Consider the following 17,876-nt stretch of genomic DNA (forward strand, 5'->3'; position numbering starts at 1 on the left):
CCTGCCCTGTTTCTTGCATTCTTCTCTCTACCGCCCCCTTCTTAATTCAGTCCATTTTCTGAAGAAGGTCATTGGACTCAAAATGTTAACTCTGTTTCTCCCTGCACACATGCTGCCAGACCTGCTGAGTTTCTCCAACAATTACTGTTTCTGTTTCCAATTTCCAGCATCTACAGTTCTTTTTTTTGTGTTTGACTTATTGCTGTTCAGTAGTGTCCCTGCCTCTGCTCCAGGATGCCCGGGTTCAAGTCCCACCTCATCAAGAGCTGTGAGCAAGTTGATTAGGAAAAATAAACAAGAGGACTGAGCCGGGATGCTTTTCCGGTCTGTGACGCTGTGCCTGCTTTGTGGTTTCTCAGTTAGAAAGGTCTCCACTGGCCCTCGCGCCTAAGGGCCGCACGTACCTGATATTTAGGTCAGCTCAGTGCTCCATCTTCCTGCTGCACCCACTCTGCTGCCTACTGCTGTTTTTTTAGATTAGATTCCCTGCGGTATGGAAACAGGCCCTTCAGCCCAACAAATCCATACCAACCCTCCAAAGAGTACCCACCCAGACTCATTCCCCTTCTCTATATTTACCCCTGCACCTAACACTAGGGGCAATTTAGCTTGGCCAGTTCACCTGACCTGCACATCTTTGGATTATGGGAGGAAACCGGAGCACCCGGAGACAACCGACATAGACACTGGGAGAATGTGCAAACTCCACACAGACAGTCACTAGAGGCAGGAATCGAACCTGGGTCCCTGGTGCTGTGAGGCAGCGGTGCTAACCACTTCTCTCATGACTTTATTTTGTGTTGATAGGCAGAAAAGGTTGTGAAGAAGAAGAGGCAGATCCCAGCGGCACAGGGAGAGGAATCCTCAGCAACATCTGCTGCTGAAGATGAGGATCTGGAAGCTTCTGGAACCAGTGGGAATGAAGAAGAAATACGAGAAGGTGCAGAAGGTTTGTATGCATTTGCTGAAGGTATTGGTCCACAACAGCTGGAATTTCTGTAGAAGTTGATATAGTCAAAGTTCACTGCTTAACTCCCAGCATTCCTGACGTGTTCTTCGGGATAAAGAAGACCAATTGAACCTTTGTATTCTGCTGTTTGGGGTCCTAGCAGAATGCCCACTGCTTTGAGTTATTATGAAATCATTCGGTCTTGATCTGACAATCTCATTTGATCCATCACTCCATCTGATTCTAACTGTCATACCCACTTAAAGAGTCACACCGGACTCGAAACATTAACTCTGCTTCTCTCCCCACAAATGCTGCCAGTCCTGCTGAGTTTCTCCAGCATTCTCTGTTTGAATTGTATTCACTTGGCCTGAACTCTGATTTAATGAAGCCAAACTTGCTACTTCCAAGCTTCCCCTTCTCTTTGAGATGATGTGGAGGTGGAGATCGGTGAGAGCAGAGGACAGGAGCTGGAGAGCAGGCGCCCCTGACCCCAACCCAGTACAGACCCCAAACCCTGACCCCAACCCAGTACAGACCCCAAACCCTGAGCCCAACCCAGTACAGACCCCAAACCCTGAGCCCAACCCAGTACAGACCCCAAACCCTGACCCCCAACCCAGTACAGACCCCAAACCCTGACCCCAACCCAGTACAAACCCTAAACCCTGACCCCAACCCAGTACAGACCCCAAACCCTGACCCCAACCCAGTACAGACCCCAAACCCTGAGCCCAACCCAGTACAGACCCTAAACCCTGACCCCAACCCAGTACAGATCCCAAACCCTGAGCCCCAACCCAGTACAGACCCTAAACCCTGACCCCCAACCCAGTACAGACCCTAAACCCTGACCCCCAACCCAGTACAGACCCCAAACCCTGACCCCAACCCAGTACAGACCCTAAACCCTGACCCCCAACCCAGTACAGACCCTAAACCCTGACCCCAACCCAGTACAGACCCCAAACCCTGAGCCCAACCCAGTACAGACCCTAAACCCTGACCCCAACCCAGTACAGATCCCAAACCCTGAGCCCCAACCCAGTACAGACCCTAAACCCTGACCCCCAACCCAGTACAGACCCTAAACCCTGACCCCCAACCCAGTACAGACCCCAAACCCTGACCCCAACCCAGTACAGACCCAAACCCTGACCCCCAACCCAGTACAGACCCTAAACCCTGACCCCAACCCAGTACAGACCCCAAACCCTGAGCCCCAACCCAGTACAGACCCTAAACCCTGACCCCCAACCCAGTACAGACCCCAAACCCTGACCCCCAACCCAGTACAGACCCCAAACCCTGAGCCCCAACCCAGTACAGACCCAAACCCTGAGCCCCAACCCAGTACAGACCCTAAACCCTGAGCCCCAACCCAGTACAGACCCTAAACCCTGACCCCAACCCAGTACAGACCCTAAACCCTGACCCCAACCCAGTACAAACCCTAAACCCTGAGCCCCAACCCAGTACAAACCCTAAACCCTGACCCCAACCCAGTACAGATCCCAAACCCTGACCCCAACCCAGTACAGACCCTAAACCCTGAGCCCCAACCCAGTACAAACCCTAAACCCTGACCCCAACCCAGTACAGACCCTAAACCCTGACCCCAACCCAGTACAGACCCCAAACCCTGAGCCCCAACCCAGTACCTAAACCCTGACCCCAACCCAGTACAGATCCCAAACCCTGAGCCCCAACCCAGTACAGACCCTAAACCCTGACCCCAACCCAGTACAGACCCCAAACCCTGACCCCAACCCAGTACAGACCCTAAACCCTGACCCCAACCCAGTACAGACCCCAAACCCTGACCCCAACCCAGTACAGACCCTAAACCCTGACCCCAACCCAGTACAGATCCCAAAGTCTGACCCCAACCCAGTACAGACCCAAACCCTGACCCCCAACCCAGTACAGACCCTAAACCCTGAGCCCCAACCCAGTACAGACCCTAAACCCTGAGCCGTCTGATTCAGCACTGCCTCTCTAAACCCTGATTTGGAGATGCCGGTGTTGGACTGGGGTGGACAAAGTTAAAAATCACACAACACCAGGTTATAGTCCAACAGGTTTAATTGGAAGCTCCAGCTTTCAGAGCGACGCTCCTTCATCAGGTGGTTGTACAGGTGGATGAAGGAGCAGCGCTCCAAAAGCTGGTGCGTCCAATTAAACCTGTTGGACTATAACCTGGTGTTGTGTGATTTTTATCTCTTAAACCCTGATGTGGTGGTTTTGGTGTTGAACTACAGTGGACCAAGTTAAAAATCACACAACTCAAGGTTATAGTCCAACAGGTTTATTTGAAAGCACTAGCTTTCAGAGCACTACTCCTTCGTCTGGTAGCTAGTAGTTCCAAATAAACCTGTTGGACTATAATCTTAAAAATCACACAACACCAGGTTATAGTCCAACAGGTTTAATGGGAAGCACACTAACTTTCGTAGAGATGCTAATCTGGTTTGTGTGGTTTTTAACTTTCTCTTTGAGAGATAGTCCTGCCCCTCTCCAGGATTCCTGGTCAATCCTTCAGTCTGGAATTCATTACCACAATTCCCAGGCGTTGAGGTCCCTTTTTTAGACCACGAACCAGAGTGAGAGACAACGTAAAATGGCCTTTAGTTGCCTTTATTCAGAGAACTTGCTGTTACAGGTTTCTGAGCTGAAACTACAGCATTGAGTGAAAGTGGCTTCCTTATACTATATCATAACAGACAGCTCATTAATATGATCAACGTTTTCAGGATACAGGTATGTATATATTAAAAGGTTAAACATTTACACAATGCAGTTGTCAGTTCATTGAAAAGTATTTGAAACTGGCCCATTCAGATAGGCACTTGAGAATTGTCTGTTCAGTTAAATACTTTAGACCAAGTGTAAACATTCTGTGGTTACCTCCTGCTGTGCACTCAAGAGCTTTCACAATGTTAAATAGTCACACCTACCTGCTCGCTTTAGTTCCCTTTTCATCAATAATGTTGCCACTGGAAACTTTGATTCTGATTTAATGAAGTTTCCCTTATTCAATAATTCTCCTCTTTTATTCTTTCCTGCCTTGTGGGTTTCTGCTAAACCCCACACAAGCTGTCATCAAGCTGAACCTGTTTCAATTTGTGAAGACTTGAAACATTCCTCTCCTATAAAATGAGCAGCTTGCTGTCTGAATTCTCCATTTAGACTCTAAGCACCTTGTGTTAGACTGTGCTGATTATCACACAGTGCTGGGAAACATAGAGCTACAAAGGAGTTGTGAAGTTCAGGAATCCAGAAATCACTAAAACTTAATGCTCAAGTAGAAAAATTAATCTAAAAAGCAAACAGCACGTTGGCCTTTGTCTCAAAAGGCCTGGAATATAAAGAGGTGGCAGTTTTGTTAATTATACAGAACTCTGTACAGAGCTCATTGAGCGTATCTGCTCAGTTCTGGCCACCACTGCTCAGGGACAACAGATTGGTGTTGGAGAGGAAGCAGAGTGGTCCTGGAGTGGTCAGGGTTAAATGATGAGGACAGGGTGCACAGAGTGGTGTGGCTTAGTTTGTGAGGGTGCACAGAATGGTGTGGCTTAGTTTGTGAGGGTGCACAGGGTGGTGTGGCTTAGTTTGTGAGGGTGCACAGAGTGGTGTGGCTTAGTTTGTGAGGGTGCACAGAGTGGTGTGGCTTAGTTTGTGAGGATGCACAGAGTGGTGTGGCTTAGTTTGTGAGGATGCACAGGGTGGTGTGGCTTAGTTTGTGAGGATGCACAGGGTGGTGTGGCTTAGTTTGTGAGGATGCACAGAGTGGTGTGGCTTAGTTTGTGAGGGTGCACAGAGTGGTGTGGCTTAGTTTGTGAGGATGCACAGGGTGGTGTGGCTTAGTTTGTGAGGATGCACAGGGTGGTGTGGCTTAGTTTGTGAGGGTGCACAGAGTGGTGTGGCTTAGTTTGTGAGGATGCACAGGGTGGTGTGGCTTAGTTTGTGAGGATGCACAGAGTGGTGTGGCTTAGTTTGTGAGGATGCACAGAGTGGTGTGGCTTAGTTTGTGAGGGTGCACAGAGTGGTGTGGCTTAGTTTGTGAGGATGCACAGAGTGGTGTGGCTTAGTTTGTGAGGGTGCACAGGGTGGTGTGGCTTAGTTTGTGAGGATGCACAGAGTGGTGTGGCTTAGTTTGTGAGGGTGCACAGAGTGGTGTGGCTTAGTTTGGGAGGATGCACAGAGTGGTGTGGCTTAGTTTGTGAGGATGCACAGAGTGGTGTGGCTTAGTTTGTGAGGATGCACAGAGTGGTGTGGCTTAGTTTGTGAGGGTGCACAGAGTGGTGTGGCTTAGTTTGTGAGGATGCACAGAGTGGTGTGGCTTAGTTTGTGAGGATGCACAGAGTGGTGTGGCTTAGTTTGTGAGGATGCACAGAGTGGTGTGGCTTAGTTTGTGAGGATGCACAGGGTGGTGTGGCTTAGTTTGTGAGGGTGCACAGAGTGGTGTGGCTTAGTTTGTGAGGATGCACAGGGTGGTGTGGCTTAGTTTGTGAGGATGCACAGAGTGGTGTGGCTTAGTTTGTGAGGATGCACAGAGTGGTGTGGCTTAGTTTGTGAGGATGCACAGAGTGGTGTGGCTTAGTTTGTGAGGATGCACAGAGTGGTGTGGCTTAGTTTGTGAGGGTGCACAGAGTGGTGTGGCTTAGTTTGTGAGGATGCACAGGGTGGTGTGGCTTAGTTTGTGAGGATGCACAGAGTGGTGTGAGGATGATCAAACCGAGCTATTTTAAAATAACAGGATCCAGTAGTACCGATAATCTCCTGTGGTACCGATAATCTCCTGTGGTACCGGTAATCTCCTGTGGTACTGATAATCTCCTGTGGTACCGATAATCTCCTGTGGTGAGAGAGTCCACAGCAAGGCCACGATCTTGTTTTGGGACATATTACGTTGGTGATAGGTGTATGTTCTTGCTTTGGTGCCATGTGATTGGAAGTTCTCTTTGAGCAGCAGGTGACAGGAGTTCAGACGCTGAGAGTGAATCCTCATCAACGTTGAGGATAAAAACCTCAACGATAAAAACGAGCCTGGCTAATCCTGAAAGGACAGGAGGAGAGGATTCAGAAAAGGATGAGAATGAGGATTCCAAGCCACAGAATTCCATGGAAAAGCTCGATTCTGAAGGAGACTGTAACGAGAATGATTGTGAGGAAATGGAGACTGTTAACATTAAGGCTGAACAATCAGAGGACACGACAAGTGAGAATGGCCTTTCTGTGGCTGAACGCTCTGGCAATATGGAGAGAACGCAAAGTCCAGATGAAGAAACTGCACAAATCTTAAAGGTCGGCTCACAGAACGTGGTGGAGACTGAGGTTAACGACAGGCTAAACACGAACAGTGATTCCAGTGCTACTTGTAGTGCTGATGAGGTGGAGGACCAAGATGCTTCAAGCATAAGCAGGTAAGAAGCGGCCATAAGACCATAACAGCATAAAATAGGCCATTCAGCCCATCGAGTCTGCTCTGCCATTCAATCGTGGCTGATAAGTTTCTCAACGTAACCCTTGATCCCCTTGATACTCAAGAACCTATCTATCTCAGTCTTATTTATACCTAATGACCTAGTCTGGCCCCCACAGCCTTCTGTGGGAATGAATTCCATAGACTCCCCACTCTCTGGTTGAAGACGTTTCTCCTTATCTCTGTTCTAAAGGATCTTCCTTTTACTCTAAGGCTGTGCCCTCAGGTCCTAGTCTCTCCTACCAATGGAGACATCTTCCCAATATCTATCTGTCCAGACCATTCTATATCCTGTAAGCTTCAATTAGGATCCTTCTGAACTCTATCAAGTGTAAACCCAGAGTCCTGAAACATTCCTCATATGTTAAGCTTTTCATTGCTGGGACCATCTCATGAACCTCCTCTGACCATGCTGTAAGACCAGTACATCCTTCCTGAGATATGGGACCGATAGCTGTGCACAATACTCCAAATGTGGTCTGACCAGGGCCTTATAGAACCTCAGAAGTACATCCCTGCTTTTATATTCAAGTCCTCTCAAAATAAACGCCATCATTGCATTTTCCTTCCAAATTACTGACTCAAACTGCAAGTTTACCTTGAGAGAATCCTGGACTAGGACTCCCAAGTCCCTTGGCACTTCAGATTTCTGAATTTTTCTCCCTATTTAGAAAATATTCCCTGCCTCTACTTCCTACCAAAGTGCATGACCTCGCACTTTCCCACGTTGTACTCCATCTGCCACTTCTTTGCCCTTTCTCCTAACCTGTCCAAATCCTTCTGCAGCCTCCCCGCCTCCTCAATGCTACCTGTCCCTCTACCTGTCTTTGTATCATCTGCAAACTTAGCCAGACTGCCCTCAGTTCCTTCATCTAGATCGTTAATGTATAAAGTGAAAAGTTGTGGTCCCAATATTGAGCCTTGTGGAACACCACTTGTCACCAGAAGGACCCTTTTGTCCCCACTCTCTGCTTTCTGCCGGCCAGCCAAGCCTCTATCCATATTAGCACCTTGCCTCTGACATCATGGACCGTTATCTTACTCAGCAGCCTCCTGTGCAGCACTTTGTCAAAGGCCTTCTTGAAGTCCAGACAGACAATATCCACTGGCTCTCCTTGGACTAACCTCCTTGTTACTCCCTCAAAGAATTCTAGCAGATTTGTCAGGCATGACTTCCCCTTGATGAAACCATGCTGACTTTGCCCTGTATCACTGTACATTTCCAAGTTATCAGAAATCTCATCCTTTACAATGGATTCCAGAATCTTACCCTTGACCAAGGTTCAGCTAATCAGTCTGTAATTTTCCATCTTTTGCTTTACTCCTTTTTAGACATTGGTGTCACGTCAGTGATTTTCCAGTCCACTGGGACTCTTCCTGATTCCTGAAGGATCATCACTAATGCCTCTGTTATCTCTTCAGCTATCTCCCTTAGAACTCTGGGTGTTTTCCATCTGGTCCAGGTGATTTATCCACCTTCAGCCCATTTAGGTTTTGTAGCACATGCTGCTTGGTGATGACAATCATACTCAGCTCTGTCCCCTCACTCTGTTAAATATTTGGGATATTACCTGTAAAGACTGATGCAAAGTATTTATTCAGTACCTCAGCCATTTCCTTGTTCCCCACTACTATCTCTCGAGTATCATTTTCCAATGGCTCAATGTCCACTTTAATCTCTCTTTTGCTCTTTATATGTCTAAAGTAATTCCTACAGTCTTCCTTATATTATTGGCTAGCTTACCTTCATATTTAATCTTCTGCCTACTTATTGGTGTTTTGGTTGCCCTCTGTTGGTCTCTGTAAGCTTCCCAATCCTCTGCTCTCCCACAGCCCGTTGCCACGTAATATGCTTTCTCTTTTGCTTTTACGCTGTCCTGATTTCCCTCATCAGTAATGGTTGTTTCATCCTCCCTGTACCATACTTCTTTTTCCTTGGGATGAATCTCTGCTGTGTCTCCTGAATTACTCCCAGAAATTTCTGCCATTGCTGTTCCACTGTCCTTCCTGGTAGTCTCTTCTCCCAGTCAATTTTACCCAGCTCCTCGCTCATGCCTCTGTAGATGCCTTTATTCAGCTGCAATACCGTGACCTTTGATTCAAATCTTCTTCCTCTCAAACTGCAGAGTAAATTCAATCATATCATGATCACTGCTTCCGAAGAGTTCCTTCACGTTAAGCTCGCTTAACAAGTCTGCCTCATTGCACAACACTAAATCCAATATTGCATGTTCCTTAGTGGATTCCACCACAAGCTATTCCAAAAAGCCATCTCTGACATTCCACAAAGGCCTTTTCTTGCAATCCACTACCCACCTGATTTTCCCAGTCCACCTGCATATTGAAATCCCCCATGATCACTGTGACTTTGCCTTTCCTACACAGTTAAGAATGTGGTGCTGGAAAAGCGCAGCAGGTCAGGCAGCATCCGAGGAGCAGGAGAATCGATGTTTCAGGATTTGTGCCTTCATCAGATTCCTGTTGAAGGGCTTACGTCCAGAATGTCGATTCTCCTGCTCCTCGGATGCTGCCTGACCTGCTGCGCTTTTCCAGCAACACACTCACAACTCTGATCTCCAGCATCTGCAGTCCTCACTTTCTCCTTTCCTTGACAGCTTTTCTATCTCCTGGAGTATCTTGCGCCCCAGCTCCTGACGACTATTTGGAGGCCCGTACATCACTCCAGCTATGGTTGTTTTTTTGCCTTTTGCAGTTCTTCAATTCTACCCACACAGATTCTGCACCATCTGACCCTAATTCTTACTATTGATTAAATTTCTTGCCTTACTAATAATGCAACTTCACCCTCTCTGTCCACCTGCCTGTTTTTTGGATAGGCTGTATATCCTTGAATATTCAGTTCCCAATCCTGATCCCCTTGCAGCTGTGTCTCTGTGATGCCCAGCATGTCATACATGGCCATTTCGATCTATGAGTAATGCCATAAGCTCATTTACCTTACTCTTTATACTGCTCGTATTTAGATATAACACCCTCAGTCCTGAATTAGCCGTTCCCCTTCTCATTGTCATTCATTTGTCCAGTGTGCTTGAAGTTTGTTTGCTAACCCTGTCCGTACACTCTATCCTATTTATGTCGGTGCTGGAGATTTTAATAATCTCTCCTAAGTTCTGCACTCTAACCTCCTCCTTTAATTGAGGTTTTTCTCGATAACGAATGCCACCCCCACCTCATTTAGTTTAGAGCCCTGTCTACAGCCAGAGTTACGCGATTCGCTAAGACTCTGGTACCAGTACAGTTCAGATGAAGACCGTCCCTTCCGCCCTCAAACTGGTCCCAATGTCTCGTGAATACAAACCGATTTCTCCTACACTAAGTTTTGGACAATGCATTTACCTGCTTAATCTTAGCTCGTGGCTCAGATAGAAATCCAGAGATTATTACCTTTTGGGTTCTGTTTTTTAATTTAGCTCCTAGCTGTTCATATTCCCTTAGCAGAACCTCTGCCCTAGTTTTATCGATGTTGTTGGTACCTACATGGACCATGACCACTGGATCTTTACCCTCTCACTCCAGGTTCCTCTCCAGTCCAGATGAGATATCCTGAACCACAACACCAGGCAGGCAACACGCCCTTCAGGTCTCTCAATCCTGGTCACAGAGAACACTGACTATGCCTCTGACTAGACTACCCCCAATTACAACAACATTTCTCTTCTCTCTCCCCACTTAGTTGGCTCCCTGCCCCACGGTGCCGCACTCAGCTGCTCCCCCTCCCTGCCCCACGGTGCTGCACTCAGCTGCTCCCCCTCCCTGCCCCACGGTGCTGCACTCAGCTGCTCCCCCTCCCTGCCGCACGGTGCCGCACTCAGCTGCTCCCCCTCCCTGCCGCACGGTGCTGCACTCAGCTGCTCCCCCTCCCTGCCCCACGGTGCTGCACTCAGCCGGCCCCTCCCTGCCGCACGGTGCCGCACTCAGCTGCTCCCCCTCCCTGCCCCACGGTGCTGCACTCAGCTCCCCCTCCCTGCCCCACGGTGCCGCACTCAGCTCCCCCTCCCTGCCCCACGGTGCCGCACTCAGCTGCTCCCCCTCCCTGCCCCACGGTGCTGCACTCAGCCGGCCCCTCCCTGCCCCACGGTGCTGCACTCAGCTGCTCCCCCTCCCTGCCCCACGGTGCTGCACTCAGCTGCTCCCCCTCCCTGCCCCACGGTGCTGCACTCAGCTGCTCCCCCTCCCTGCCCCACGGTGCTGCACTCAGCTGCTCCCCCTCCCTGCCCCACGGTGCCGCACTCAGCTGCTCCCCCTCCCTGCCCCACGGTGCTGCACTCAGCTGCTCCCCCTCCCTGCCCCACGGTGCTGCACTCAGCTGCTCCCCCTCCCTGCCCCACGGTGATGCACTCAGCTGCTCCCCCTCCCTGCCCCACGGTGCTGTCCACACCGGGAGCAAAGTTGTTGAACCTGTTGGACAAGGACAGGGGCTGAGGCTCCAGCAACTCTACTTCCTGGATCCCTCTACCTACCTCACTCACAGCCACACCCTCCTGTTCCATGTCATCACCAGCTGGTAGATTGTTGCTGTAAGCTCTCACTCTCTAGAGTGCTCTCGAAACCAAGCCCCACCAGTCCCAAGTCATCACAAACGTTAAAGATTTTAAAATTTCCTGGAATTCACCACTTGCCCTCTCTTTCAGACACAGTCCAGGTTTCTGTACTTAACAAGAATTACCATTTATCACAAATATATAGATTCTAGCTACAGGTAAACAGTTATACACTGTCAACATCTAACTCTATTAGTTAAAACTCTAAACCCCTTATAAAGCATCCCCTATAAGCATAAAGAAAACACAGATGTGTGGGTGGAGGGAAAGACTGGCAAGACAGTTCAGTGTCCTCTCTCCACAGGGTTTGCCGAGATGATCCTTATACTGATCAGACACTGCTTCACAACCTTCATTTTCCAGATATTTTCACCTGTTTGCAGGAGGCACAGGGTGGCTGGTTCACACTTACAAAAACTTATGAATTGAAAGTCACTGCCTGCAACAACTGAGGAAGGGCATAAACAAGCTATTTTATGACCTGAGATGCTTTTTTTTACGAGGAGAAAGGAAGGACTGCTGATGCTGGAGAGCCAGAGTCAAAAAGTGTGGTGCTGGTAAAACACAGCAGGTCAGGCAGCATCCAAGGAGCAGGAGAGTCAATGTTTCAGGCATAAGCCTGTCATTCCTGATGCAGGCCTTATGTCTGAAATATTGACTCCTGCTCCTCTGATTCTGTCTGAACTGCTGTGCTTTTCCAGCTCCATGCTTTTTTTTCCATTACAGAGCAAGATGCCAGTGGTCTGATAGTTTCTCCCCAAACATTCACATCCACAAGCTGTTCACCTGGGAGCCAATCAGATTGCTGTCACCAGGCAGAAGACCTTTGTCATTGATAACTGGTCACCATTCCACAGGCTAACAGCCACTTGTTGCTGGATGATTCTCTATTTGTACACGGTCCCCTGTCGTGAGTCTGTCTGTAACTAGGCTTTCCCCCCTGCCTGAGGCAGCAGCTGTGTAAACAGCACTTATAGTGAGGTTCAGGGAACTTCGTTTTTAAAAAGTGCAGCAATCCTTCAGTAATCCTTCACTTTCAAAACAGTCCTTTTCCTATTTCAGTTCACAATCTAAAACACAGAAAAATAAAAAGGTATTTCTTTATATGGTGTGAACTTGAACCCTGTAATCATGCCCTGTCCATGGCATTCTGGAGGAGTGCCGCACTGTTGGAGGGTCAGCGCTGAGGGAGTGCCGCACTGTCAGAAGGTCAGCGCTGAGGGAGTGCCGCACTGTCAGAGGGTCAGTCCTGAGGGAGTGCCGCACTGTCGGAGGGTCAGTCCTGAGGGAGTGCCGCACTGTTGGAGGGTCAGCGCTGAGGGAGTGCCGCACTGTCAGAAGGTCAGCGCTGAGGGAGTGCCGCACTGTCAGAAGGTCAACGCTGAGGGAGGGCCGCACTGTCGGAGGGTCAGTCCTGAGGGAGTGCCGCACTGTCAGAAGGTCAGCGCTGAGGGAGGGCCGCACTGTCAGAAGATCAGCGCTGAGGGAGGGCCGCACTGTTGGAGGCTCAGTCCTGAGGGAGTGCCGCACTGTTGGAGGGTCAGCGCTGAGGGAGTGCTGCACTGTCAGAAGAACCATTTTACAGGTGCATGGTTAAAGTAAAACCCTGTCTAACTTCCCAGGGCAATGGAGACAAACTGCGGGCCTTTTGGGGGATAAGCGGGAGAGTCCTGTTAAGAAAGCCAAAAGGCCAAATTATTATTAAAATGGGAAACAGATTCAAAGTTGTCAGTGTGCGGGGGGGATCGGGTGTACAAATCGCTGAAAGTGGGTGTGTAGGTGCAGCATGTAATAAGAAGGGCAGATGGAATCCCGGCATTTATTATAAAAGGTCCAGATTATATAACTAAGGAAGTTGTTGTGTCAATTATATAATGTGTTTAGTGAGACTGCACCTGGCGTATTGTGTCCAGTTCTGGCCTCCTTGAGGAAGGATGTGGGGCCACTGGGGGCAGTTCAGAGAAGGTTCATCAGGTTGATTCCACGGATGAAAGGGCTGTTGTATGAGGAGCGGATGATAATATGAACTTGTACTCCCTGGGGTTCAGGAGAATGAGCTGAGATCTGATTGAGGTATATAAAATGCTAAAGGGAGAGGATGAGGTGAACTTTGAACAGATGTTCCCCATTGTGGGACAGTCACAGACAAGAAGTTATGGATATAGAGTGAGATAAGGTAGGGACGAGGAGAAACTACTCTCTGAGGGTTGTGACTCTGTGGACTCTGCTCCAGAGTGCAGTGGAGGCAGAATCAATCAAAATATTCAAGAAAGAAATGGATATGTTTCTGATGAAAAGCAGGATCATGGGCAATGGGGAGCAGGCAGGAAAGCGGAGTTGAGATCAGCCATGATCATGTTAAATGGCAGAGCAGGTTCAAAAGGCTGGATTGCCTACTCTCCCTCTGTATTAGATTACTTACAGTGTGGAAACAGGCCCTTCGGCCCAATAAATCCACACCGACCCACCGAAGCGCAACCCACCCATACCCCTACATTTACCCCTTACCAAACACTACGGGCAATTTAGCGTGGCCAATTCACCTGACCCGCACATCTTTGGACTGTGGGAGGAAACCGGAGCACCCGGAGGAAACCCACGCAGACACGGGGAGAACATGCAGACTCCACACAGTCAGTCGCCTGAGTCGGGAATTGAACCCGGGTCTCAGGCGCTGTGAGGCAGCAGTGCTAACCACTGTGCCACTGTGCCGCCCACATTATTGGAAGGGTGTGGAAGCTTTGGAAAGGGTTCAGAGGAAATTTACTAGAATGTTGTCTGGTATGGAGGGAAGACCTTACAAGGAAAGGCTGAGGGATTTGAGGCTGTTTTCATTAGAGAGAAGAAGGTTGAGAGGTGACTGAATTGAGACATATAAGGTAATCACAGTTAGATAGGGTGGACAGTAAGAGCCTTTTTCCTAGGTAAGTGATGGCGAGCATGAGGGGGCATAGCTTTAAATTGCAGGGTGATAGATATAGGACAGATGTCAGAGGTAGTTTCTTTACTCAGAGTAGTAGGGGTGTGGAATGCACTGCCTGCAATAGTAGTAGACTCGCCAACTTTAAGGGCATTTACATGGTCATTGGATAAACATATGGATGAAATTGGAATAGTGTAGGTTAGATGGGCTTCAGATTGGTTCCAGTCGACACAACATCCAGGGCTGAAGGGCCTGTACTGTGCTGGAGTGTTCTATGTTCTATGAATTCCTATGTCCCAGTGACGAGAGTGCGGCCTCCTGGACCATATCCATTCTTTGATCAGTATCACGAAAATAGATTGTTATCTTATTTTCATTGACTTTGAAAGTTCTTCATTTGTTGTGATTTCTAGTTTAACCTGACCAGGTGATCAGTGACTGTAAAGTTAATCATTTTCTGATCCTAGATGACCTTGTACCTAGCCTCTCCTCTGAACATTTTGGAGCCATTGCATTGAATCTAACGGTGGAGTTGAGGAATCTGGGCAGATTGTCCCTGAGATGGGGTCAGTGATGGTTGTGATGCTGGGTCTGCTCTGAGCACGGGTCTTACAGGCAGAGAAGCAGTCATCTCGGCTTCACCACAAGGTCCAACTCAGTCAGCTCAATCACTGGCTAAATCAACCTGAACAGGGACCATTCAGAAACCCACACAGAAAGACCCAAGAGAGACCATTCCTTTTGAAAATGATTGGTATGACAGGCTATGTCTGCCTGTGATGCAGATTGTGTAACAGTGTAATCCAGTCTGTCCGTTGTTTTTGTGTTCAGGGGCCTGTCTCCCAGACCTCGTTTGTTAAACCTGACCTGTGATGAGCGGATGCACTCTGACCCCCAGAAACCTCTGGAAGTTGAAAAACGGGAGAGCACAGCAACAAACATCCCAAACCTGGTGAGTGTGTGAGATTGAACCTTGTACCTCTCAACATGACACAATGCCACCCTCCAGAAACATCACCTGATCTGAATCTCAAACTGCGGCTGCAGGAAATACAGTCTGTTGTCAAGGATGTACTGACAGGAAACTTTGAAAATACCAACAGAATGACACAAATATAGGTTTATGAAGGGAATTCATTTTGACAAACTGACTGGAGTATTTTAAGGATATCGCAAGCAGATTAGATAAGGGAGAACTGAGGATGTGGTTTATGTGGATTTTCAAGAAGCTTTTGATAAAGTCCCATATAAGAGATTAGTGTGCAAGTTCAAAATTCTGGGATTGGTGGTAATGTACTGACATTGATTGGGAATTGTTTAGTTGATAGGGACCAGAGAGTAGGAATTAATGGGAATTTTACAAAGTGGAAGGTGGTGACCAGAGGGGTAGCCCAGGTTCAGAGCTTGTCCCCGGCTATTCACAATATAAATCAACAACTTGGATGAAGGAATTGGGTGCAATATTTCCAAGTTTACTGATGACAAAACTAGGTGGGAGTGATGAGAAGGACATAAAGAGACTTCACGGTGATACAAAACAAAATAAGAGAGTGGGCAAGTACATGGCAGATGCAGTAAATTAAGAATGAATGGAGCATTGTCCACTTTGGTAGGAAAAGCAAAGTGGCCAAGTGTTATGTCAAAGGTGATAGATTGGGAAAGGTTGATGTAGAAAGGAAACTGGTGTCCTGTAACCTAGTTGCTGAGGTAAGCAAGCAGTTAGCAAGGTAAATGATATGATAGCCTTAATTACAAAGAGTTTGAATACAGGAGTCAGGTTGTTTTGCTGCAGTTGTACACGGCCTTGCTGAGACCGCCCCTGGAGAACTGTATGCTGGTTTGGTATCCTTACCAAAGAAAAGATGTACTTGCTTTGAAGGGAGCTTTTACCAGAATCATTCCTGTTGTATGTTCCTGTGGAGAGATTGGTTCAATTCACTCTAGTTTAGAAGAATGAGAGAGAATGGACTGACAGGGCTAGATAAATTCGCTGTAGGAGCGATACTTCCCTAATCATGGAGTTTACAGCAAGAAGTCACAATTTCAGGATATGTGGTAAGCAATTTCAGACTGAGATGAGGAGAAATCTCTTCGCTCAGAGAGTAGTGAAGGTGAGGTCACTGACTATATTTAGAACAGAGAACGTTACAGCGTAGTACAGGCCCTTCGACCGTCCGTGTTGTGCCAACTTATGCAATTAATCTGAAGCCCATCTAACCTACATCATTCCATTATTATCCAAATGAATGTCCAATGCCCATTTAAATGCCGTTAACGTCGGCAAATTTACTTCTGTTGCAGGCAGGCAGTTCGATGCCCCAACTACTCTGTGAGTAAAGAAACTACCCCTGACATCTGACCTAAATCTAACAACCCTCAATTTAAAGCTATGTCCCCTCGTGTTGGCCTTCACCATCAGAGGAAAAAGGCTCTCACTCTCCACCCTATCTAACCCTCTGATTATCTTTTACATTTCCATTAAGTCACCACTCAACCTTCTTCTCTCCAATGAAAACAGCCTCAGTTCCCTCAGCCTTTTCTCATTAGACCTTCCTCCCATACCAGGCAACATCCTGGTAAATCTCCTCTGAACCTTTTCCAAAGTTTCCACATCCTTCCTATAAGGTGGTGACCAGAACTGTACACAGTACTCCAGGTGTGGCCGCACCAGTGTCCTGTACAGCTGAAGCATGACCTCGTGGCACTGAAACTCAATTCCTCTACCAATTACCACCAACACACCATATGCCGTCTTAACAACTGTATTAACCTGGGTGGTATCTTTCAGGGATTTATGGACCAGGTCACCAAGATCTCTCTGTTCATCTACACTGCCAAGAATGTTACCATTAGTCCAGTACTCTGCATTCCTGTTACTCCTCCCGAAGTGAACTACTTCACACTTCTCTGCATTAAACTCCGTTTGCCACTTTACAACCCAACTGTGAAGCTTATCCATGTCCCTCTGTAACCCACAACATCCTTCGGCACTATCCACAGCTCTGCCTATCTTAGGGTCATCTGCAAATTTACTAACCCATCCTTCTACGCCCACCTCCAGATCATTTCTCCAAATGACAAACAGCAGTGGCCCCAAAACAGATCCTTGCGGCACACCATTCGTAACTGAGCTCCAGGATGAACATTTCCCATGAACCATCACCCTCTGTCTTCTTTCAGCAAGCCAATTTCTGACCAAACCTCTAAATTGCCTTCAATCCCAAAACTCTGTATTTTGTGCAATAGACTACCATGAGGAACCTTATCAAACACCTTACTGAAGTCCATATACACCACATCCCACCAGTTTACCTTTTTGTCACCTTCTCGAAGACCTCAATAAGGTTAGTTAGACGTGACCTACCCTTAAAATTGACTATCCCTAATCAAATTATTCCTTTTGAGATGATTATAAATCCTATCTCTTATAACCCTTTCCAACACCTTGCCAACAACCGAAGTAAGGCTCATTGGTCTAGAATTACCAGGGTTGTCCTGAATCCCCTTCTTAAACAAGGGGACAACATTTGCTGTCCGCCAGTCTTCTGGCACTATTCCTATCGACAATGATAACCAAGATCGAAGCTAATCTCTGCAATCTCCTCCCTGGCTTCCCAGAGAATCCGAGGATAAATTCCATCCGCCCCAGGGGACTTATCTATTTTCAGATCTTCCAAAATTAATAAAACCTCCTTTTTGCCAACCTCAATCCCTTCTAATCTAGTAGTCTATGTCTCTGTATTTTCACTAACTTTAAGTGCTTCCCCTATGTCCTCAGATTCCACACACAACTTTCCACTACTGTCTTTGATTGACCCTGATCTTACTCTAGTCATTCCTTTATTCCTGATATATCTATAGAAGGCCTGAGGGTTTTCCTTGATCCTATCTGTCAACAACTTCTCATGTCCATTCCTGGCTTTTCTTAGCCCTCTCTTTAGATTTTTTTTTGGTAAC

At 47.7% G+C, this 17,876-nt stretch overlaps 1 protein-coding gene across 8 annotated transcripts in view; it reads left to right on the forward strand.

Moving 5' to 3' along the window:
• The window catches only part of ncor2 (nuclear receptor corepressor 2), a 246,500-nt gene that overhangs the window by 165,575 nt on the left and 63,049 nt on the right, over positions 1-17,876 (forward strand). For all 8 annotated transcript variants that reach the window (XM_060843298.1, XM_060843304.1, XM_060843302.1 and 5 more), the window contains 3 exons: positions 808-949; positions 5,922-6,375; positions 14,751-14,871. In XM_060843298.1, coding sequence (XP_060699281.1) covers positions 808-949; positions 5,922-6,375; positions 14,751-14,871 — 717 coding nt within the window. The remainder of the gene's footprint in view (positions 1-807; positions 950-5,921; positions 6,376-14,750; positions 14,872-17,876) is intronic.

Source organism: Hemiscyllium ocellatum, chromosome 24 (genome assembly GCF_020745735.1).
Source record: "Hemiscyllium ocellatum isolate sHemOce1 chromosome 24, sHemOce1.pat.X.cur, whole genome shotgun sequence".
Classification (NCBI taxonomy): domain Eukaryota; kingdom Metazoa; phylum Chordata; class Chondrichthyes; order Orectolobiformes; family Hemiscylliidae; genus Hemiscyllium; species Hemiscyllium ocellatum.